This window comes from Podarcis vaucheri (assembly GCF_965113315.1).
Source record: "Podarcis vaucheri genome assembly, chromosome: 4".
NCBI lineage: Eukaryota > Metazoa > Chordata > Lepidosauria > Squamata > Lacertidae > Podarcis > Podarcis vaucheri.
Genome location: NC_138762.1, coordinates 57,937,798 through 57,961,954, shown reverse-complemented (window position 1 = coordinate 57,961,954; position 24,157 = coordinate 57,937,798). Strand labels below are relative to the sequence as shown.

The 24,157-nt window shown below is 42.2% G+C and overlaps 1 protein-coding gene across 3 annotated transcripts in view; it reads right to left on the bottom strand.

The window, feature by feature from the left end:
- Positions 1-23,769, bottom strand: part of BACE2 (beta-secretase 2) — a 40,356-nt gene extending 16,587 nt beyond the window's left edge. For 2 of the 3 annotated variants that reach the window (XR_014219372.1, XM_082221344.1), the window contains exons 1-4: positions 23,431-23,769; positions 5,033-5,121; positions 2,603-2,819; positions 1,415-1,543 (exon numbers count right to left, since the gene is read on the bottom strand). Coding sequence is in view for 2 of the 3 variants with exons in the window: in XM_082221344.1 (XP_082077470.1) it covers positions 1,415-1,543; positions 2,603-2,819; positions 5,033-5,121; positions 23,431-23,754 (759 nt within the window). In the remaining variant the exon portion in view is untranslated. Of the gene's footprint in view, positions 1-1,414; positions 1,544-2,602; positions 2,820-5,032; positions 5,122-17,174; positions 17,348-23,430 lie in introns of those variants that run through there. The other variant, XM_082221345.1, reaches the window with a different exon arrangement.
- Between the last annotated feature and the right edge of the window lie 388 nt (positions 23,770-24,157).

Genomic DNA, 24,157 nt, shown 5'->3' with positions numbered 1-24,157 from the left:
AAATAAAAAAAATAAGACAGGAGGATAAACACAATGCAAGAGTTAGGGCAACTATGATGCAGTTTTATTACATCTCCCCCTTGTTAAGGTCAGGCAGCAATTATGGGGGAGGAGGCTGGACATGGGCATAGAGCAAATGCAAATTAGCATGTGTACATTTGTGACCTCCCCCTCAAATGGTTTTGCCCCATGGTTTAAAATATTGACCCAAACAGTATATCCATACACTAGGCATTTTCATTTAGGAAAACTAGTGGCCCAAGTAACTCTGAGCAGAGCAGAGACTGCTTGTTAAACTTGAACTTTATGGGAAGAAAAACCATGAACAGCTGAGATATCACAAAATATATGGGGGGGAAGGCCTCACTGATTTTAATGGCTGTGGGTCACGTTTTCTTACGGAGCTATCCAATGTACACTTACTTGGGGGTGGGCCCCACTGAATGCAACAGGACCCATCTGGGTAAGCATGTATAGAATGGCACTTTTTGTGCTTCTTTTACAAAACAAATTCTATATAAAATACTGAATGTCAACTGTGAGGGGCAGGAATGGACAAAAGTAGAGCATGCAAAGACAACAAGCACTTCTTAACCCACTTTAGCTAAAAGAAATAGGGTGGGGGACACAGTTTCTTTTAGGATACACAGAATATATATATTTATGTGACACCAGAAATGTATATCCATTGACATGGAAGTTACAATGAAGCCAACAGAACTTTGCTCACATGTTGCTTGGATCTTAAAATCTATGTTCACACATAATACAGAAATCGGAAACTCCCAACATGAGTGAAGGGTGTAAAGGTGCACACAGTCTTTTCTGTGGTGCTCTGATCATTCTGGGTTGAATGGGAAGGTCTATTACTACACATTCAGGTGAATGTTCTTAGAAGGTTTGTGGGGGGGATTCCAAGCAAGTACACTGCTTGGAATCCCCCACACTTAGAAGCCCCCTCCAGACATTCCCACTCAATGTGAGAAGGTAAGGACTGGGGCTAGAGTGCATGGTCAGGGTGCATAGCCTTTCTCCTCCCTATAACATCTGAATAAGGCTGCACCACCCAAAGTTCTGGATGCTGATTTTACTTATCATACTGTTAGCACAATAGAGCAGATCTTCAAATCCCCACAGGCAGATTTTTTTAATTCACTATTGGAAAAATCAGTAAAAGAAACTTAATGTGGATAAGTATGAGAAATTTATGCATGCTTCTCTAATTTAATAGTCTGAATGGAAAATTGAGTAAGCCACTCTGAATCTGTTTGTTTTGCCTTCTAATGGATATGGTAATTAAAAGCATAATGCAATGAAAAGGACTGAATTCCAAGTAAACAGGCTTAAATTCACCGCATGACAAAAGTGGTAAAAAGTCACCAATATTTTCTGTTTCATTCTGGCAGATACCCACAAGACTACCTCCATTGGTACCAGTTCCAGTAACTGGCAATCCAGCTCCACACATCTGTAAGGAAAATATATTGGGGATCTTTGCTTGATTCACAAGGGAATCAAAAAATGTCTCCACAGAACTTGAGGGCTGCAGCAAAAACAAAACAAAGTGTTAACTGTGTATAAATGAGGTGTCTGTTCACAAGTATACCCCCCCCTCAGAAAGCATTTTTTTCTCCAATGCCTTCCATATAGAACCCATGTGAATCATTTTGCTGGATAAAATGGTTAACTCGTTTACATGTAAATTAATCATGCTGACAGAGATATTATAATAAAGCAATGTTTAATCTAATGATCCATCTGTAGATGTCTGTCAGAAGTTACACCAGATTTAAATTTCTCTACATGTGATAGGATTAAGAGTGTGCCTTACACCTCCTCACTCCTCCAACACCACCAGGACAGTGTTTCTCTTATATATATTCCAATGCATGTATGCTTATTTTACATGTTAAATTTCCCAGCTAAAATCTAGAAATTGCCCATGTATTCTGTACCAGTATTGCTATTTTGCAAGTAAGAGCATATGGTTGGGTATAGGAATGAGACTGGCTTCAGTCTCCTTCACATCGTCTTGGACAGAATTATTCCAGTATACAGCCATACCTTGGATCCCAAACGCCTTGTGAGTCGAACATTTTCGCTCCCGAACGCTGCAAACCTGGAAGTGAGTATTCCAGTTTGCGAATGTTCTTTGGAACTCGAACGTCCAATGTGACTTCTGTGGCTTCCGATTGGCTGCAGGAGCTTCCTGCAGCCAATCGGAAGCTGTGCCTTGGTTTCTGAATGTTTCAGAAGTCGAATGGACTTCCATTCAATTTCCGAGGCACCACTATATATGTGGTGACTATTCTAAGGAACTTTGGGGGGTTTCATTTGTCTTCCAGCAACTTGGATGTCTTTAAAACAAGATTAGATAAATTCATAGAGGACAAGGCTGCTTGCCCTGATGGTTATGTACTCCCTCCAGTGTCCAGAGGCAGTTGCTGGGATTCATAGGTGGGCAGTGCTGCTGCTGCAACCATCCCCTGCTTCCAGGCTTCCCCCCAGGTACCTGGCTGGCCATTGTGAGAATGGGATGGTAGCCTAGCAGGATCGCCATATGCTCTTAATGTACGAGTCGGTAGGTAAGCACTCAAATTACCTTAGCCAAGGCATCATAGGCAAGTCCAAGGATCCCATGCCATTGAACACCTTTCAAAAAGAAATTCTCTGACTCAGAGATGGTTACAATGTTGATGGTAAAAGTGCCGTTGATTCCTTTAGGGATGGTAACAACATCTGTGCCGAGAGTCCCTATCCAGCTTCCTTGGGTATATTTAACAGAGACCACAGTGCCCAGTAACTTATATGTGCTTGATCTAAGAAAGGAAGAAAGCGGCACTGAAAACTTACAAAGCAATGCTGTATTGTGCTACATGCTACAAATTATCATCTTATGTGAAATATTTATATGATCTGAAGAGAAACCATGGGCTTCATCCAAATTCTGCAACAGGAAAAAGTGAATCATGAAAACTCAAAAAAATTGCACCTTTCCCTCCACATATTCCAAAATGTCACATCAAGCAGAGCAATTCCTTCCCATTTCAACTTTCCACTTAAATGTAGTGTACGTTTTTGTGTTTACAGTATAAAACCACCCTGTGATCTTCAGATGAAGGGCGGTTTATAAATTGAATGAATTAATAATATTTTGATCTACTAAAAAGACAAAAGAGACTAATGCTTGATTTCAAGTATGAGCTTATGACAAAATGAAACACTTATTTCAGATGTAAACTATATTCATTTTATTCTAAAATATCTCTTTGCAGAAAATGTCATATATGGCCTTCATTTCCTACATATGATTATGGAATCAAATGTGTATTAGATATACTTTAGCAATATAAGGATGCCCAACTACTAGATGGTCTGAGAAGTCTATTAGACGCTAGTCTAAAAACAGAAGAAGGCAGCCAACACTCCATCTATGGGATAATTTTGTTCTCAATACTACTTGCATTAGTGCAGAACATGGCGACACTGCAATTTTAACATGTTTTGCATTAATGTATTTCTGCTCGAATGTATTTCAGGATTTCCTTTGACAAAAACTAGACCTTTGTCTAGGCATTATTTACTATAATTTCAATTATACCACCAATAGCTCCCTTGAGCTTCGAAAATCAATGCAAAAATAACAGTTGCTCTGGGACTTTTCAACCAGCTATAATCCATTGAAATATTCATTCATTGTTGTAATAGCAATTTCATACTGCAATTATACAACCTGTCTTTATCTTTCTTTAAGCTTATTAAATACCGTATTTTGCACCCCATAGGACGCACTGGCCCATAAGGCGCACCTAGTTTTTTTGGGGGGAAATAAAGAATTTTTTTTATTCCCCCCCCCCAGGTGCGGGGCTGGGGCGGGGGAAGCCCGAGCTTCCCCCAACCCCAGCCCCCAGAACAGGCTGCTCTGCACAAGCCATGGGAGCCCTCCAGCGGCTTGCGCAGAGCTACCCGAAGCCCCACGCAACTGCTGAGCACGCCGGGGCTTCGGGATAAGAGGCAGCTCTGCGCAAGTCGGGGGAGGGCTCCAGCAGCTTGCGCGGAGCTACCTGAAGCCCTGGCATGACTGCTGAGCGCGCCGGGGCTTCGGGATAAGAGACGGCTGTGCGCAAGCCATGGGAGCCCTCCCGCGGCTTGCACAGAGCTACCCGAAGCCCCGGCGCGACTGCTGAGCGCGCCGGGGCTTCGGGATAAGAGGCAGCTCCGCGCAAGCCTGGGCAGCCCTCCCGCAGCTTGTGCGGAGGTACCCGAAGCAACGGCGCGACTGCCCAGCGCGCCGGGGCTTCGGGATAAGAGGCGGCTCTGCCAAGCCGGGGGAGGGCTCCCACGGCTTGCGCAGTTTCCTGAAGCCTGGAGAGTGAGAGGGGTCGGTGCTCACCAACCCCTCTCGCTCTCCAGGCTTCAGCAAAAGCCTGCATTCGCCCCATAGTCTCCTTAGTGCTATGTTGAATACAACTCCAGGTCTTTAATTCTGCCACATCAACAGACCCTGCTTAATGGAAACCCGACTGGCTCAATGCAGCACAGTTATGGCACTAAGCAGCTCAGTGATAAAACTGACATGAACTCCATTGCACTCTTATCATCTGATTTCAAAAGGCTGATCAATACATTACAGCAGAAGTATATTGTGATATTCCAATAACATTTGGCAGCACGGACACACTTGTTGCCCAATCAGTGACATAGTTCCTTTAGATGCAAATATCTTTCTGCCAAAAGGGAGGGCAATGTTGGATATGTGAGACACTTATGAGGTTCTGACACACATAATACATCACTAGGGTGTGTGTGTGTGTGTGTGTGTGTGTGTGAAACCGCACAAGGATACAGCTCTGCAAATATGGAGATGCAGCCTTCCACATTAACTATGGTAAACAAGGCATACATTTTGTCTGTGTTCCTACCTGAGAACTAATCATGTAATTCAAAACTATGGTTTTTTCCAGCCATAGTTATTTTTGGAGTACTTTTTTGTCAATAGGAATATTGTCAAGATGGAGATCAATACACTTACTCTTTTGTGTTGAAGTAGGAGGTCAGATCTGCATTTGGTGTTCCTGCAACAGCAAAATTGCTACTTCCAGTGTCAACCAAAATATTTAGCTGCATAAAAGAAATATAATTATTCATGTCAATTACAATATATAGAAAAACCTGGACATAATTTTAGCTTTTTCCTTACTCAAGCTCTAATTATGTAAATCAAAACCATGATTATTATTTTTTCAACATTTTGTTTCAAGAACTTTTTTGTGTGGTGAAAGTATTCTCTGATCTTTAAAAATTGATAGCGATAAGACTTTTAAAGTATGATTCTGTAATGTCAGTCCCCTCAGATCTATAAACAGATGCCTAGGATCCCACTATGACACATCTTTTCTCATGTATCTATTTTTGTTTTATACATATATCCATTTGCAGTTTATTTATAAAAACAGGAATGAAGTAGCTATGAGCTGGTATTGAGAAAACTAATCTTTTCTGAAGTAGCAACATGGGAGATTTGAGGCAGAAGTACAGGTTAGAGAAAGAAAGTGTAGGGAAATAAGCAGGAAGTTGAAGGAAGCAGGAGAAGTGGAGCAATGATTTTCATTTAATCTGAAAATTAGAAATATTTTTTAAGAGGATCCTAATAGCTTGCTGCTGTTTTCAAGACCTTTGCTGGCAACTTTTCAAAGAGTCATCCTGCTAGCTTTTCAATGAGCAGGTACCTGAAAAAGACATGTACAGTGATCACCTTTCCTTTCCTTGTTAGAATGATACTTGCAGGACCATTTTTGGACCAAAGAGCATGATGCAGCTCAGGAGTGAGGAACCTGAAACCCTGCAGATGTTGTTGGATTCCAGTTTCCATTACCCACAGGACACACCTCCAGGCCTAATGTAAGTGATTATGCTTTCTAACTTTGATCATTGTTCTTCATATTTCACTGTAGAAGCCACCTTTAATTTTAATTCATCCCCTTTAGTTCAGGGATGATGAATCTGTGGCCCTCCAGATGTTGCAGCTCCCATCATCCCTGACCACTAGCCAGGTTGGCTGGGGCTGAAGGGACCTGGAATACAACAACATCAGGGGGACCAGTTTTCCCCATTCCAGCTTGAACTGTCAATAATCAAAACAAGTTATAGGTATAGGAATGGAACTAAGAACTCAATGAGATTAGGAAGAATGTATTTTACTAGTGTTAAGGCTAATAAAACACTATCACAGAGAAAATACTTGGCTATTATGGAGTAGCCCCAACTTTTGAGAGAGACAGATACATTTTAAGAAACAAAATGAAAGCTACAGGGATTCTCACTTCCTAACTACAAATAGTTCTACAAAAACTAGGGTTAGTAAATTACCAGAACTGTAAAGAATGTTTTTGAACTACCACCCTACAGAATTCAAAGATACTTCTTTTAAAGAGAATTTCACTGCCCATCTTAGTGTGCAGTACAGTATTAATCGTGTCTACTTTTCCAAAGAATGTTCTCCACATAACACAAACATCATACTGTAGAATATTAAAGATGCAGCCCACTCTAGTATGACTAAAATTCACATGACTAATTGCCATTCATTCTAACATTCCATATCTTTAAGAATCTGGGATAACTAGTTATAGGCAGCTGAGGCAAACACTGACTTATTGTAGTCCATACAATGACGCTAGTTAAGCTTATGGCCTATGGCAATTCTTCCTGGTTTGCAGAGAAAGGTTTGTCACTTTTGCTTTTTTCTTTTAAAGAGGATATATTACTAACATTGCCTACCAGCCTTGATTACTGAGGATCTGGGGAAATAATTGCAGTGGGTGTATGTGTGTGTGTCTAAGTGTGAGACTGAATTTATAACCTTTCAAGAAGCCAAACATTGCATGAATGTTATATAAAAATACAGAGATCAACACTCTAGATATTGTATACATTTTGCAGAGGCGGCAAAGAAAAAAAAATTACATGGCGTTGGGAGGCACAATTCTGGCCTGCTTTGGGTAAGTGATGCTACAAGTTCTTTCCACCAGCCTTCAAGATGTCAACTGTGTCGTAGCAACATCATGGGAGGGGTTTTTCTAGGATGAAGATGAAGTTGTGACGCTCCCTTTTTATTTTTCCTGTTTTGCATGTTGTTTAAGTAATACTGTTATATTTATAGTACTGGAATGTGGGTTTTTGTATGTTGTTATATTTGCTATTGTTTTGCTGTGTTACTATGAAATTGTTTCTGTATTGTTTGTTTGAAATGCATCCCTGCTTCTTTGTTGTAAGCCACTTTGAGCATGGTGTGTGTGTGTGTGTGTGTGTGTAAAAGCAGCATAGAAATAAAATGAATAAATGAACAGCCCAGAGTCCAAATTCACTGTTGCTAGCACATCAGAATCCAATTTAGGCAGTCAAAACTTTACAACAATAATTGCCGGGGGAAGAGGTGGGCGACAGTGCAGGGCAAGCACACACATTCCTGCTCCCACCATCCCACCAGTTCATGGGAACATTGTATGTGCATTCAAGCAGGCTTCCTTGATGTTGAAATGACTCAGTTTGTAGACAGCCTTGGATAGGGATTGGCACAGAGCACGATAACCGGCTAAATAAGCATGGTCACGCACCCCTCTCTTGTTTTTGAATGCCCAAATAGCACTTACACTGAGAAAAGATAAGAACTGTATTCTTCAAACTTGCTGTTAAAGTTTTATAAATATAAAATCTAACAAGCAGTAATGGCATTTCAATACAACCCAGAAGAATCCAGCTGTACTTTAATAGTAGAAACTGATAATTCAACACATTAAAATAAATGCAGTGGTTTTAACATATACTTCTTAAAATTTCAAACTAGGTGAGGTAGCTTAATATCTGATTTTTCCATGCACCCATCTTAGTCAAATACAATAAGTTAATGCTGGGCTAACACACACACATACACAGTTACCTTCCATAAAAAGGGAAAGCCGAGTATTGGTCGAAGGCTGGCTGGGTTATCTTTGCATAATGATATTTTCTTAAAGAGTGGGTAGATATCCACCCAAACAAAAACTTGTTATCAAGAAGCATTGTCAATTAGTCAATGCCTCATTTAACCAAGGATAATAACCATTCTCACCACGTGAAACCATCAGCCAGCTTCCTCCAGCAATGCCTCACTAAATTGTACTTTTCCATAGTCACCTCAAGGTGCCAGATAACATGTTCAACTTCTGATTTAAATAAAATAAAATAAATTTGGAATATCTATCCCTTATCATTAGGGTTTGTATTAGTCTTATTAAAGACAGAAACAAGAAAATAACACATGACCATACACGCTTTCACCTAGAGAGAAAAAGCATTTTTTAAATTGTGCATTAAAAGAAAATCACTTAAAATGCACACTTTTACCTTAAAACAGAATTCATAAAATATAGCCATACAAATTCCTTCGCTATCTATGACAAGAAAAACAAAACAAAAACCAAATCCCATTGTTACAGATTTATAGAAGAACTATCTCTTCCGCAAGGTCAGGTTTTACAGCCCCATTGTTAGCCTTGCCACGAAGGGAGATGTGGTGAGAGCAACTGAAGGACTGTCTTACAACATAGAGTCCAGGTGCATTTTCAGCAGTAAAAGGACAACCCCCTCAGCCTGGAAACAGCAGTTGTGTGACTAAGGCTACATACACATTAGCGGTTTAAAATGCAGCAAAGTTGATTCCCTCACTGTATTTCAAGTCACATTTCCACAGTGTTGTACACACCAGAGACAGGGCAGGGATGTCCTCACCTGATACACATGACCCTTTTGACTCCCCCCCACAATTGTGCCTCCCCCCAACACATTTCTATTCATGTGTCGTCTCCACATGACAGTTTACAAAGTGAATGTGGCTAAGTTTTTCCTTTTGGATTGGGAGTTGGTTTGAGAGAAAGCACATCAAACAGCAGTACAGTGGTACCACTGGTTGTGAACAGGATCCGTTCCAGAGGCCCGTTCACAACATGAAAAGCCTGCAACCTGAAGTGCCATATCTGCACAGGTGTGTGGCATGATTTGGCGCTTGTGCGCATGCACGAGCAGCGAAACCCGGAAGTAAACCTTTCCAGTCTTTCCAGGTTGCCATGGGATGCAACCTGAAAAAATGTAAACATGAAGCAAACGTAACATGAGGTATGACTGTATTTCTGAAGAAACTATAGGGCAGCTCTGTCTGATGTCCACACAACTTCATACACCACTGGAAGCAGAGCAAACAGTAATGTTTACACAGCCCAAGGCCATAGTCCTAGAAACAAAGAGCTGGAGGTGGCCTTGTAGGCAATCCCATCAACACCCCCTGTTTTGATACAGGAAACCCTAAGCTGGAAATCTAGTCCTGCCTCTACTTAAAGTCCTACAATTAAATGGTTTCATCCAAAAGTTGCTCACTTACCTGTAAGTTAGGTCTCACTGAGCATAGTAGGATTAATTTTGAGTAAACATACATGGGATTGCACTGAAAGTTGGGGCAATCAAGAATTCTTGACTAGTGCACCAAGAATTCCAGAAAACAGGTTACTCATCCTGTATTGCAGGGAGTTGCACTAGATGACCCTTGAGGTCCCTTTCAACTCTACAGTTGTTGGTTAATTTTCGATCTACAATATGAAAGTGTTAATTTTTGTTTAAGGTAGAAGGTAATCATACTATTTCTGCTTATGTTCCCAGGAGTTCCTGGTACATCTAATCACTACTGCACCCTTAGTCAACCCAAGATGTCATCAACCCAAGATGACTCAAGGCTGAAATCCTAACCATGTCTACTCAGATATAAATCCTACTGAATTCAATGAGATATGCTCCCAAGTACATGAGGTTAGGGCTGCAGTCTTACCCAAGTTCTGGAAACATCATTCCATTTTCCATCCCAACTTTTTACAATCCCTCCTCTGTCCAAACCTTGTGTGTCAGGATAACATTTCATACATCTGATAAGACCCTTAGCTTATGAAAGCTCATTCCATAACAAGCTGTAGACTACTGCATACAGCAGACCTCAAAACAAGAGGTCTTAGCCAATGGATGTCATATGAGTAATAGCTGTCGTTTAGGCCTCTCTTCCTCAACTTCCTTCTAAAGATCTAAGCCAGTGGTCATCACCCATTTTCTGGTGAAGAATTCCATAAATTAACTAAGCAGTAAAAGGTACTTTTGTCTCTCTAACATAAGGAAATGTCAGCCAGACTGACACACAGTATGTCTTCCTGAATGCTTATTTTCTGGTGATAGAGCAGAGGGTTCTTAAGATTCTGTAGTTAATGAGCAGCCACCAGAAGTCATTCTAATGCAGTGATTTCTGCAAAGGGAAAAAAGCTGGTTAATAGGTGGGAAAATTAGCAGCCAATTTAAAAACACTGGCTCATTTAACACAACATTCTCTAATTACATTATCAACCCATCTGGAAGAACTGCTTGCAACCATAACAGAGGACTGCTAAAGCACTCTAACTGCTATAATGTGTCTCGTTTCCCCAAAGTTACTGCATGTTATTACTGGCATAGAGTTCATAGATGCGAGTCTTTCACTTCATAGTAATCATATTGGCTTTCGGGGAAACACAGAATTAGTGAGCATAATAATTTTGTTTATTATGTGAGATCAGAGTATAGGAAGCACTGGCAGCCTCGTTTTAATGAAATCAGAATATAGCTTTTGATCTTCCAGTTTCTTTCAAGTTAACTAAAGTGTGGGAAGAACCTGTTCTTGAAAGTCCAGTGTGGGCTAAATGAAAAATTGCACACAAGGAGAGTATTTGTTGGTATGATTAATATTCCACCAACCCTTTACAAGGAAGCCCACAAAATAAAATAATTAAACTTGGTCCAATTATTATGCTATCTGCATGGTGCAGTTGTAATTTTTTGCAAAAGCTCTTTCCCTGGTCACCCCTTTATCTCTGATGGTGGTGGGAAGAATGCCCTCAGTAAAAGATATCAAGATCTGAGTAGACTGATTACATAAAAATGATTTTTTTAAAAAATATTCAGAGTAATGTCAGAGCCAGAGTTCATTTTCTTCTTTTAAATGCAGCCACTGAGGCAGGGCTGCTAACTTGAGCAGAGAAGTGGTGTGGGGGTCAGGCACATTTAACTCTTTACTCCCACATCACTGTCCTGACTGAAACGTCGCCGGATTTGTTGTTTGCTCTATGTTTGGGGATATATCAGTAAAATGGCATGGGGAAAGGTGCCACATCCTATATTGCTTCCCAGTCAAATTAGCTCCCCCTGGTGAATTTATTAAAAAATAAATAAATCTATCAGTACAGTGGTACCTCAGGTTACATACGCTTCAGGTTACATATGCTTCAGGTTACACACTCTGCTAACCTAGAAATGGTGCTTCAGGTTAAGAACTTTGCTTCAGGATAAGAACAGAAATCGGGCTCCAGCAGCACGGCAGCAGCAGGAAGCCCCATTAGCTAAAGTGGTGCTTCAGGTTAAGCACAGTTTCAGGTTAAGAACGGACCTCCGGAATGAATTAAGTACTTAACCCGAGGTACCACTGTAATGGAATTCCTGGTGCATTCTGGCTCTCAAGCTCCAGCAGGCTTCTTTAAACAAAGCAGGCCACAATCAAGCCACTATTCTTAAACTGGTCATTTCCACTCATAAAGGGAATCCGTATCAGGAATGTATCCATCACATTTCAATAAGCGGAGTATTTCAGGGGAGAAATGTGTATCCTGGGGTATACTGCACACAGGTGGAACAGGTAATTCACCAGCACCTTCTACTGTCCCTTAAAATGTACCAGCAGCTACTGGAGTTTACCCACGCTGCTCTACACCTGTTCGTTCTGGTGATTTTTATTCTGAACACATTGTCTTTCTGTACTCAAAATGGCAGGTAGTAAATTAACTTGCACCTTTCCTGCCAGCTACATGGGAGTGGCTGGCAGAAAGTCAGAACATTTCTGGTAGACTGCCCTGTGCTTTATTTTAAAGAATTTTAGAGTGTGAGCCTAGACATGTTCTCTCAGAAGCAAGTCCCATCAACTGAAATGGGACATAGTCCCAGCCTCAGCTTTATCTGCAAAGTTGTTTCACTGCACTTCAGATATCCCATTAAGCAGCAAAACACATTTATGCACCCTGATTCGAGAAGAAGCAAAAGCAAAATCCAGGTACCAAGAAATCTCTACTAATGCTGTCTTGATTGGGCACATTATGGCTTTACCTGCTAGCTGCTTCCCTCTCCCTCTAATGCACCCAGAGATATTTCCAAGTACAAGAATTTGTTCAGTTAACCTTTACGAAACCATCATGGGCACTTCAATCCATTAGAGGTTCTTCTCAGAGCCGCAATGGATCAGTAGGCATTGAAGGAACATAACAACATGATTGTTTTTCCACTTAAAGGACCAGATGAGAGTCTGACTGTGGAGTAAGGCTGGCTTATCTCACAATGATTTCTTGTGCTCTGAAATTTCTACCCACATTTACTTGCAAGGAATACTTACATTACTTTTAAGAGCTGCATTTAACAAACTGCATTACTCATCTGATTTTGAAAGAGACAGGAGTTAATAATAGGCTATTTCCTAATTGGACTGACATTTATCTAACAATGTTTACCTCTAAGTAATCATCACTGGTTTCCAATGGACTTATTTCCAGGAAAGTAAGTTTAGGACTGGAGTCCCAAGGCCTAACCAATAAGATGCAGGCAATCTGTGATTGAATCTCCTGATGAGTTCACTTTAGCCAAAAAGCAACTGAAGGCCACTGTGAAACTAATCAGAGCTGCAAGGCTGGAAGAGGGTGTTCAATCACCTCATGCTACTTCCCACCTCTAAATTGCAACCCCAAAGCTATTAGTCCTCCAGAAGTGTGCCCATATTGTTTTCTGCTACAGGGTTAATGGCACAGGGTGGGGGGATTTAGAACAATGGACCATTAGGGCAGAAGGCTACGACCCCCACCCTCTCCTAGTGCCACTGATCTGATCTAATGTGGATCAGCTGCTTTTAAGTAAAAGGGAGACTACTGGGAGTAGAGGTCCACAGAGGGTCTTGGTAGTAAAAAAACAACCCACAATCACCAGAACCCTGTCCTTTTCTTTGTCCCTAACCTTGTGCTGTATGTCTCCATGGAAATTCAAAACAGTGCCTTGGCTCCCTTCCCCAGCTCTGAACTGGAGAGGGTGGAAGGGCTTACAAGTTTGGTTCCATGCTGTTGAGGCAGTGTATATAGCTGGGGTTGGCAACCTAAGGCCCATGGGCCAGAAGCAGCCTATGGAGGCTGTTTAATCAGTCCATGAACCGCCCACTCGGTGAGTCCCCATGTGCTGTTCTAAACTGGAGCAGCACTGCGCGGGGACTCTCTTCCGTTGCTCTGGAAATCGCTTCTGGGCATGCACAGAAGTGATTTCTGGCACTGCGGACATGTGCAGATGTGATTTCCGGCGTTGTGCTGTACCGGTCCGGCCCACGGAGGATCTCCGTGGGAGTGATCCGGCCCATGCCCGGTAAGCCTTGTCGACCCCTGGTATATAGCATAGTTGGCAATGCAGTGGCCAAACCAGTCCCCAACTGGAACGGGGGAGGTGGTGGGGATTGCCACACAACTTCAGGCATGATCCCTGCCTCATCTTCAGTTCAAGAGTTAAAGTCTGGGATGATCCACTTTCACCAGGTTGTGGCATTTTCACCAAAGTGAGCATAAATTATGGAGACTTGGTTGGGAGAGTTAATTGCGAATCATATTCATATGTTTCTTCAGTGCCTACTGTTCCACTGTGGCTCAGGAAAGCAAATCCAATAGCATGAAATACCCATGATGGATTCATAAAAGTAGACTTTCCAAACCAATTTCCTGCTTCTATTCATTAGCAGAAACTGCTAATTAATCTAACGGTAGTTTTTTTGTTTTTTGTTTGACAAAAACAAATCAGAAGAAAGGGATCCCATGAGAGGCAACCCAACCTGTATTTGGAACATTTTACAAAGACACACTCCAAATATTTATTGAAAAAGCTACAAGAGAGAATATCCATATATCAACAACTTGCTAAAAGACAGGAAACCTGATACAGCTTTTAAAGTGTCAACATTAAAGGGACAGGAACTGGAAATCCTCCTGGGTCTGAACTGACCAACTGCTGATTTTTAAAGCACACATTAACTAATGACTAGGAAAGTGAAGTCATGCATGCAGAATGTTTATTTAATATCACACAAATTGTTCAAAACAGTGCTGAAACTGCAAGCAAAATTTGATAAGACAGGCACAGAGTAATCCATGGTGGGGGTGGGGGCAGATTGTACCAGTTACATTGTACAATGTTAGGTTACACAAATATCCACCATCCATTACTCACCTTATTGCCCTTTCCACACCTGAATCTTATAATTAACACGCCCTGTGGCTACCAACTTTGACATATGGACAGCTAATAATAACGCAAGTAGATGCTTTTCCTGTTATATTTGCAATGTAAACATTTTATTTAAGGAAGAAAAACATAAATGGGATCTGAAACAAAACTTTACACTTCACCGCCATAGGTGACAAGTAGGAAGGGGGCGGGATTTCATTCAGTTCTCATTTAAAGAGAAACCTACCAAATTCATACATTCCTAAACAATTTACGTGAACCAAAACATAGCCATCCTTTGACATTCACACTTTTCTGTGTTGTGCAATGTAGTTCACCAGCCAAGCACCACACACAAAAATGCATATATTAGATACACACATTAGTGAAAATTTCAGCTTTTTCAAGATGAATGAAATCCATGCTATGAATCAAGCCACTTTCAAGCCACGTCCTTCTGTGCCAAGGCCACCCAACAGACTCCAGCAGTATTACAGACTGTTAAAAAGTTGGCCTTTCAAGCACAGTAGATCCTGATGGATTCAAGTTACCTTGTAGAATAGGTTTAACAAAGCAGTCCTTTGCATTTGTTTGGCACATCAGAATCTGAAGTACAACAGACTCTTTACAGCTGGTGTTAAAGAGTCAAACTTCTATTCCTTCTATTATGTCAGAATGATGAACAGCAGCCTACCACAAATCAGAACAAAGATGTTCACCAGTAAGTGATCATTCAAAGAGCTGAAAATGCGCTCTTGTAACCTGTTAACACTCTAAACCTTATAAAAAAGGGGCAGTTAAACAGTATCAAAGCGTAACCAATCCACATTAGTAAACAATGAGAATGTGTCAAAAGTAAGTTAAATACAACCATGTGAAAAGTTTTGCATAAAAGGATGCTTGCATCAGGCCATTTTTGTAATCACTTGGCAAATGCGGACACACCACTATGGCCAAAGCTACCGGTAATATTTATTCCATCCCTGAACTACTACAACTAACTATAGCACTGATTCAATATGACGGTAGAATAAAGTATACTAATGAAACGAAAACATCATAAATTCAAAACTACACATTATATTTGATGCACTTTATATGCTATGTAAGAAGTCTATGCTCAATGTAATTCTAAAAGCACACCCTCTTTTGGCAATATTCAATACTTGTTTTATATATAGCACATTTTTAGTTTCTGCTGCTGCTATATAATTTTGCTGTGTATCGCCAACAAGCTATTTCACTTGTCAAAGTCTTTGTGAACAAACAAAAGGCCAAGATATAATTCTTTGAAATGCTGATCTTTCTTTACTGAATTTAAATGCCACCCCGCATCCCAAGGGAAACCAAATGTTTGAAATCACAAAGATAACTCATTATTTTTAAACCATCATCTTGACAAAGCCATTTTAATACAAGGATCTTTTGATTATTTCACTTTTATTTTGTTTGACAGTAACATAGTGAATAATTGAAATTTCATCTTTTTTAAAAAAAGAAAAAAGGAGGAAAAATAAAAGGCTAACATGTGGGAATATCTTAGTACTATGGGTAGAATTTGTGAGCGAGTTCAGCAGGGTAGAGGTTGATGGAGGATAAGAAAAAAAGGGTGTGTTGGGAACACATGGACCAGTTCTTTCTATTTTATTTTCCAACATTAAAGAGCCAAAGCCAGTGTTCAAGTTTACGCTCAAGTGAAAGTTCCTGGAATGGAAGAAAGAATAAAATCTGCTATTACTTCATGCCCACATTTGTGCTCTGAATGCATGAAGATGATTGATGTGGGAAGCATGTTATAGGCATTATGACTGCTGGGCAGATTCTCTAACTATTTGGAAGCATTCAAAGTAGATCACCACCTCAGTCTTTTAACATACCATAAGATTCAGCGCATGGCTTCAGAATACTAAACTATGGGAGAAAGAGGAAGGAGAATACCCTTCCCCCTCCACCCATAAAGCATCTCCCTTAAATAAAGTCTGAAAATAGGGGCAGGGTGCTGCTCTGGAAGAAAGGATTGGGGGGGGGAATCACATGGAGGCAGCTTGCAAAAAAGGTGCACGGATTGCAGACTGAAATAACAGTAGCCCTAAGCATCAATTCGAGGGATGCGGGTGGTGCTGTGGTCTAAACCACAGAGCCTAGGGATTACCAATCAGAAGGTCAGCGGTTCGAATCTTTGCAGTGGGGTGAACTCCTATTACTCGGTCCCTGCTCCTGCCAACCTAGCAGTTCGAAAGCATGTCAAAATGCAAGTAGATAAATAGGTACCACTCCAGCAGAAAGGTAAACAGCATTTCTGTGCGCTGCTCTGGTTTGCCAGAAAGGGCTTAGTCATGCTGGCCACATGACCCTGAAGCTGTACGCCGGCTCTCTCGGCCAATAAAGCGAGATGAGTGCCGCAACCCCAGAGTCGTCCCCGACTGGACCTAACGGTCAGCGGTCCCTTTACCTTTAAGCATCAATTCAGTACCACCAGTGCTAAGCAATGTTAATCCTATTTCCCATGAATGCAAATATTTTGTTGCCAATACTGGAGGACTGTGGTGCTGTAACAATAATTAATAAGGAATGTACATTAAGGGTAAAAAAAACAAAAACTCTTGAGAGTCCCATGGACGACAAGAAGATCAAACCTATCCATTCTGAAGCAAATCAGCCCTGAGTGCTCACTGAAAGGACAGATCCTGAAGCTGAGGCTCCAATACTTTGGCTACCTCATGAGAAGAGAAGACTCCCTGGAAAAGACCCTGATGCTGGGAAAGATGGAGGGCACAAGGAGAAGGGGACGACAGAGGACGAGATGGCTGGACAGCGTTCTCGAAGCTACAAACATGAGTCTGACCAAACTGCGGGAAGCAGTGGAAGACAGGAGTGCCTGGCATGCTCTGGTCCATGGGGTCACAAAGAGTAGGACACAACTAAACAACAGACAAGTGGAGCTTCTTTATCCTCCCCACTGGTCACCCCCCCCTGCAGTGTATATAGGTACTGTCCTACAGTTAGGAACTGCATATTGCAAGGGACTATAACAGTTCTTTGTAAAATAAAAGGCTTTCAAGAAAAAATAAAAAGCTCCATTCCACAAAAGGCTTCTTCAGTACAAACTCCCATTTATTCCAACAGGCTTCAGAATCCTGGAGGACATTCGGGATTACACAGTTTAGCCTTATCATCTGACTAGTCATCCTGCCCAATAATGCATCCCTTAATCACATGAGATCCCATGATACTGTTGAAAACTTTTCTCAGCAATGAACTCATGTGCACTTGCAGAGAAAACTCACTGCTTTAAAGGATTGATATTTGAAGCTTAGATTGTGTTTAACATCAAGTTACATTTTTGATAAAACTTCCCTTTATGTGGAATGATGATCAAGTATTTAACCCACCAAGAAAGGTGGGTGCATTTGAGAAAGGAGGCAAGTTGCCCCTTCTCTTACCAGCCAGCGAAAACAATATTTTTAGAGGTATACAAGTAAAGATCAGAGCTTTATTTTATAGGTTATAGTCCAAATAGCTACTCAGAAGTTAACCACATTAGAGATTATCCCCAGTCAAGTGTGTATCTAGGAAGCTTTATTCAAGTCCTGTCTTTTAGCCTCAGCTTCACATCTGCAGTATGAGCATATTGGTGCCGATCTACTTTACAGTGTTGTTGTAAGGATTACTGAAACAATGTGAAACATTTCGAACACTTAGGAAGCACTAAATAAATTATACGTCTTATGAATGTCCTCTAGGGAAAAAGAAGTGAAAGCCATATACAGTGGTACCTTGGGTTACAGACGCTTCAGGTTACAGACTCCGCTAACCCAGAAATAGTACCTCAGGTTAAGAACTTTGCTTCAGGATGAGACCAGAAATCACGCGGCAGCAGTGGGAGGCCCCATCAGCTAAAGTGGTGCTTCAGGTTAAGAGAAGTTTCAGTTTAAGAACAGACCTCCAGAACGAAATAAGTTCTTAACCCAAGGTACCACTGTACAAGTACTTGGCAGTGTTAAGGGAAGTCACAACAAATGCATAGAGGACAATCCTGATACCTCCAGGATCAGAGACCGCAAGCCTCTATATTCCAGGTTGTGGAGAACCACAGCATGCCCTGCTAGTGGGATTCCCAGAGGCATCTCTGGTTGGCCACTGCTGGAAACAACTGCAGGACTAGACAGGCCTTTGGTCTGATGCAACAGCACTCTTCATATATACTGTAATATATTTCAGTTTCATGCCATTCTGCTGTGCTTTTTTCCTATCTAAAAATATTGCCTGGACCTATAAACAAGGAATAATTTTAAAATAATGCATTGATCTCACCATGCATAACAGTAAAGCAAGAGTTAATACACGTTCTTGCTTATTTTCTTCTTTGCCTGCCTTTTGCCAGAATAGCAAAATCTGCAGGAAATGAAAGCAGTAAGGTGGAAAGTGAACTTTGTTCCCTTTCTAAACTGTGTTTTTTTTGTTAGTCCTACATTTACACAGTATCAGCACACACCCTGATACGGCAGCAACGTATTTGCAAAAAGAAATATGACTTCACACAAGGAAGTGTAAGTTAGTTCACCACAGGATGGAATTAAGTTACAGTTCTCAGGCCTGAATTTGGTTGCAGCATTTCCCCCAACCTTGAATACTTAGGTAGAACAGCTAGATCTGAATGTAAAAGGCATGCAAATTGAAACCAGTTCAAAGAATGTACACCTTTAGGTGCCAGGCAAAAGCGTTCCTTTTTAACTTTGGTTGATTTGATTGACATCCTATGCCCTTTTAAAATGTGGTGGTTTTTTTGGTGGGGGTGTTATTGGGGTGTTTTTTTTATTATGCATTTTGTGGAGTTATATTTTGATTTTATTCTGTGAACCGCCCTGAGACCTCTGGTATAGGGCAGGGTGTGTGTGTCTGTGTGTACATAAATAAATAAATAAATAAATAAATAAATAAATAAATAGTTGTCTAGCAACTGTAATTCTGTAAAAAAAGAAATGAAAGAAAGTACAAAAGAGCTCTAAGAATCAATACAACCTTCCTAGAACTTCCCAGGCTCTTTGAAATAAAAAATATCAGAGAACAAGCAAAAAACCAGAGAGCTGCAGAATATGGGACTTATGCATTTCCAAACAGCAGTTTCAAGTTGAAGCCTAAACTGCGACATCAAACCCCCCCCCATGTTATTTTTGATGTGGCACAATAAATCTGCTATTGGTTCCCCAGATTTCTTCCCTTTAAAGCCGGGGGGGGGGCAGGGGGAGAAATGGGTAGTTAGGCTTTATCAGAGCAGCACACTGTAAGGGGTGATTTAACCCTTCCCCAATTGCATCCCCTCCAGCTGCTATTAGCACCAAAAGGATGGAGACTACAGGTAGTGGTATCATATATGTACTTTCCTGCTACTGGGAACAATAGCTGTTTTAGGAGGGGTCAGTTTTATCAGGAAAATGGTACACAGAAAAGGTTAAAAACATCACCCATTAATGCTGCTGCCCCAATCCAATATAAGGGCTCATTAGGCTATTTTAAAATATTAGGAGATATTTTTCCACCCTTAATAGGACAATGGATTAGGCTGAGATCCAACAGGTTTTGTTGGTGGGAAACCATGGTGGTGTTCCCCAAGGAATGTGACAATTCTGCCAAATTTCCTGCAATTGTGGCATTTTAAGTGCTGAAGGCACAATGTTTGTTCATGTTCAAACTGTGTATGCCTCTTCCCCCCACCCCTTGCAGTCATGTCAGCTCCTCATACAGTGATATGAGTGGCACCAGAAGGCACAGAGAAAAGCAACATATGGCCTGCTCAGAGGAGTCCTTCCTGTCTGGGCAAGATTCTCACAAGCCCATACTCACATTTGGATGAATTATAACTTAACTGTTGTTGTCAAACACACATTTTGGCTCAAAGCTGTCAGTTCCTTACTATTTGGCATATAGATGATTGCAACAAAACAATGCTTCAGTGATCAGGGAAACCATTTTAAAATGGCATCGTGTTCCAACAGCTACTTTGAGAATCTGCTTCGACGGATGCTTCCACATTATATATTAATCCTATATAGTAAACAGTGAACACATTCTCCAAATATGGATCCTTGAATTACATAAGGATTATGCAGTATCCACACACAATGGGAAGGTAAAATCAGCAGGCTTGGGCACAAACACATGCAAACAAAAATCATTTAGGAAAAACCCTAAAGGGGGAAACCACAAAACAGCTCAGTGGTTACAGAATGCTGACTATTGGGGCAGGATGGGAAAGAGGGAGTGCTGAAATGGAACAGAATATCCTGAAACAGGGCATGGCTGGCTGGCATCCTGAACTTCACACTGCAGTATTTTGTTGCTTCTCCCACTTGTGCTTATACACTGTCAAAGCAGAACATGCACTGAACCTAGTATATTACATTGATGTGTCACACAGGTTTGTGGGGTTTGGGGAAAGGGGTAAAGATGTTAAGAGACATTTTGCATTAGATGCCACGGATATCTTACTCCATGCGTCCTACACCAAGGATTCCTGGACTCTAGGCATGGCAAGCTTCTCAAAGTCAAGAAAGAAAGGTTTAACTGCCCTTGCCAGTATGGGAGAAATGCTTTGTGCCCCTTGTGCTCAGAATGAGTCTAGGTCGATAAATGGAAATAAGGTGGCAAGGAAAGCGCTGCATGGAATAAAATGCCCTGCAAAATGCAACAAAACTCAGTGTTTATATGGTGGCGCACATCTATTATGTCAGTAATATTGTTACCACCATCATGTAAAGTGAGGATTTTGCCCTATTGGCCTAGACTCAAGGCACAAGGATTTTGTTAACAGCCTTCGAATCCGTGCAGAGTTCTACTCACTGAAATGGGCCTCAAAAAACCCTTCCAAGTCAGCCTACCGGCATGGGATATGAGTTGGCCATATTCTGCCTACAGACAGGATTCAGATGTGTAAAATGTTTAGGGGGTGGGGAGGAGAGAGAAAGAATGTCAGGGACAAACAAACGCACACTGTCAACAGGGGAGGCCCTCCTCATACTTCCAGAGTCCAAGTCGTAAAATTCTAGCTTTCCCCTCCAATGGAGGTAACTAAGAGAACATAATATAACAAGCCGTCTGGCCACAGTAATAAGCTACAGAAAGATACTTTTGATCAACATTTAGGCAACAGCATACGATACAGTTTTATTACATTAACAGCCAAGTCTCCTTTCACAACACGGGATGGCATTCAACGCAAGTCCTACTCGCTCAGAGTTGAAGTTAAAGGACATGACCGACATAGGCTCACTAATTTTAATGTGTCTACTCTGAGTAGCACTTGGGTAAAATTACACAAAGGAACACTCAGTTTTTCTGCTGGGCTTATTCTGAAATACTCAAGAGTTCTTCCCAAACCAAAAAGCCAATTCTCAAAGCAGACACTCATGAATGGAGGGATACAAAGTATATTGAAGGAAAAATAAAGGGTAAAACATACCAATGGGGTCCCCAACATACTAACAACACAGTATGGACAACATGGACAACACAGAACCCTGAGGCACCCTTCTTGGCACCAATCAAGACAATCTTTACCATTTCATTCTTTTAGTTGAATGTTCTTTGCACTTCGGGGGGTTGTTTTGTTGTGGGTTTGGGCTGCTTTTCTGGCCTGTGTTCGATTTGTTTGCCTATTTTTGGAGGGAGGGCTGGGTTCTGTGCTTTATCAGTTTCTGCTTCTGTGAAATGGGCATTTTATGGTACTCACAATTTCTTAGCTTTCCAAATGTTTTCCAAAGTCCAAAAAGTGTTATTAACCCTGAGTGTGATTAGTTATACAAATGCAGCTTAAAGGGGACTCTTAAAAATAGTCCTTGAGGCAGGGGTGAGTCAGCTTAGTCCTCTTTTTAGTTATGGAACAATCTTACTCTGTCACTTATCTACATACAGGTTTTTCTTGGCTTTATGCCATTCATAAAAGCCAGGTACTTGTTAGTTATGAATGCTAATTGAAGCATGGTATTCCACAAGAGAAATTTAGACGTTTCGATTCAATTTTTCTTCCAAACTACAGTTAAGGTATACAGTCCAGATATTTTAACACTTCCCTGCAACCCTTATAACACAATAAAATACATATAGCTATCAAGGCATGCTTCGGGTGAATGGAAGGGCTTAGGCAAATGGGATACCCTGAAAACTAAGAATAAGGTCGGCATTTATTTGCACAGTATTGAAATGCCTTTATATCAAGAATAAGGAATGTGTGGTCCCCAGACACTGTTGGACTCCAGTTCCCATCAGCTCCAACCAGCGTGGCCAATAGTCAGGGATGGTGGGAGTTGCAGTCCAAGAACATCCACAGGTTCTCCATTCATAAATCTATGGTGCTGTTGCATTTGGAGGATGGAGCTCCGTTCCAATAACCAAATCTCAAGCACAATTTGTGAGAGCAGGAAAAGTTGCAGGTGGAAAAGGAAAGCAACATATTGAGGAGTACAAAGCACTTTCTTTCCCTGCAAGCAAAGATGAAAGCATCTAAGATTTGTTTGTTGGGGAAAAGAAAAAGGACATTGGGGGGGGGGGGAGGCAGCGCTTGATAGAAGTTTACTGAAGTTATGCATAACCTGTACAAAAATCCCTCTCTTCTTTCATAGCAGGAGAACGGGGTCAGCCAATGTAAGGGAATGGTGGTGGAACAGAAAGAAGTTCATTCTTCAAGCCCTCCAACTCCCACCCGCCTTAGCTAGCATAGCCAATGTTCAGGTATGGGCGCTGCAATTCCAAAATATCTGGAGGGCAGATCCCTGGACTAAGGGAGGGGGGACTTTGGTCTAATCCAAAGAAGCTCTTTTAATGTTCTTCTGCAGCTCCCAAAGCTCCTCACAACAGCTATGGTATTGTTGCGCAATTCGTCGTAAGGTATCCAGACTAAAACGACGCCAGCTACTTTGGGAATCGGAATCCCCGAGAGAGACAAGAGGAGGGGAGAGGGAATCCCTCTCCTAGATGATGCAGCGAGCTCCTTGACGGGCATTCAATCCGTACCTGCTACTTTCTCGAGGGGCGCCCGACATACCCGCCCCCCCAACCGCGTGGGGCCCCCCCGGCCTCCGCGTCCCCCCGTACCTTCTGGGGCGGGGTGCCGAGCAGCAGCTCGAGGTAGTAGCCGCGTCCCGAGTCCCCCTGCAGGTTGTCCACCATGGCCATAAAGTTGACGGCGCCGCTGGGGTCGGAAGCCAAGGCCAAGCCCTCTGCCTCTTGCTCCCGCTCCGCGCTGCCGCCGGTCCCGTTGCCGCCCCGCGGCTTCAGCGCCACAGGCACCGGGACGAGCGAGCCGTCGGGGGCGCTCGGCGGAGACACGCGCAGCGGGAGGCTGAAGGCAGCCCGGCCTCGCCCGGCGGCCGCGGCCACCAGGAGCAGGAGACACCCGGCTGCCAGCGCCCTGCCCATCCCGGCGCCCGGCTACGTCTAAGGGGGAGAGAGCGGCCGGCCGCGCGCCCGCGGCTCCTGGCTGCGACCGCGAAGAGGCGAGGGGACGGCGGTGCCTCGACGCCCCGGCGTCATCTCGCCCTCCCGGGGTCGGCTGGGCTCCTTCCTCGCATGCCTGCCTGCCTCGACGAACCTCGACAACCCCCGGGCTCGTCAGGAAAGTTTCTTCTGGCCAAGGCGGCGCTTCAGAAAGTCTCCCGCCGCCGCGGCGCGCCTCCTCCTCCTCTTTTTCTTTTCCTTTTTTTCCTATCCTGCAAACAATTGCCAAGTAACTTCCCAAACCTCGCCGAGCAGCGGATGTGACGGGATTGGAAATTGCTCGCAGGAAAAGTCCCCCGAAGGGCGGCCAGCTCCGCAAACAACC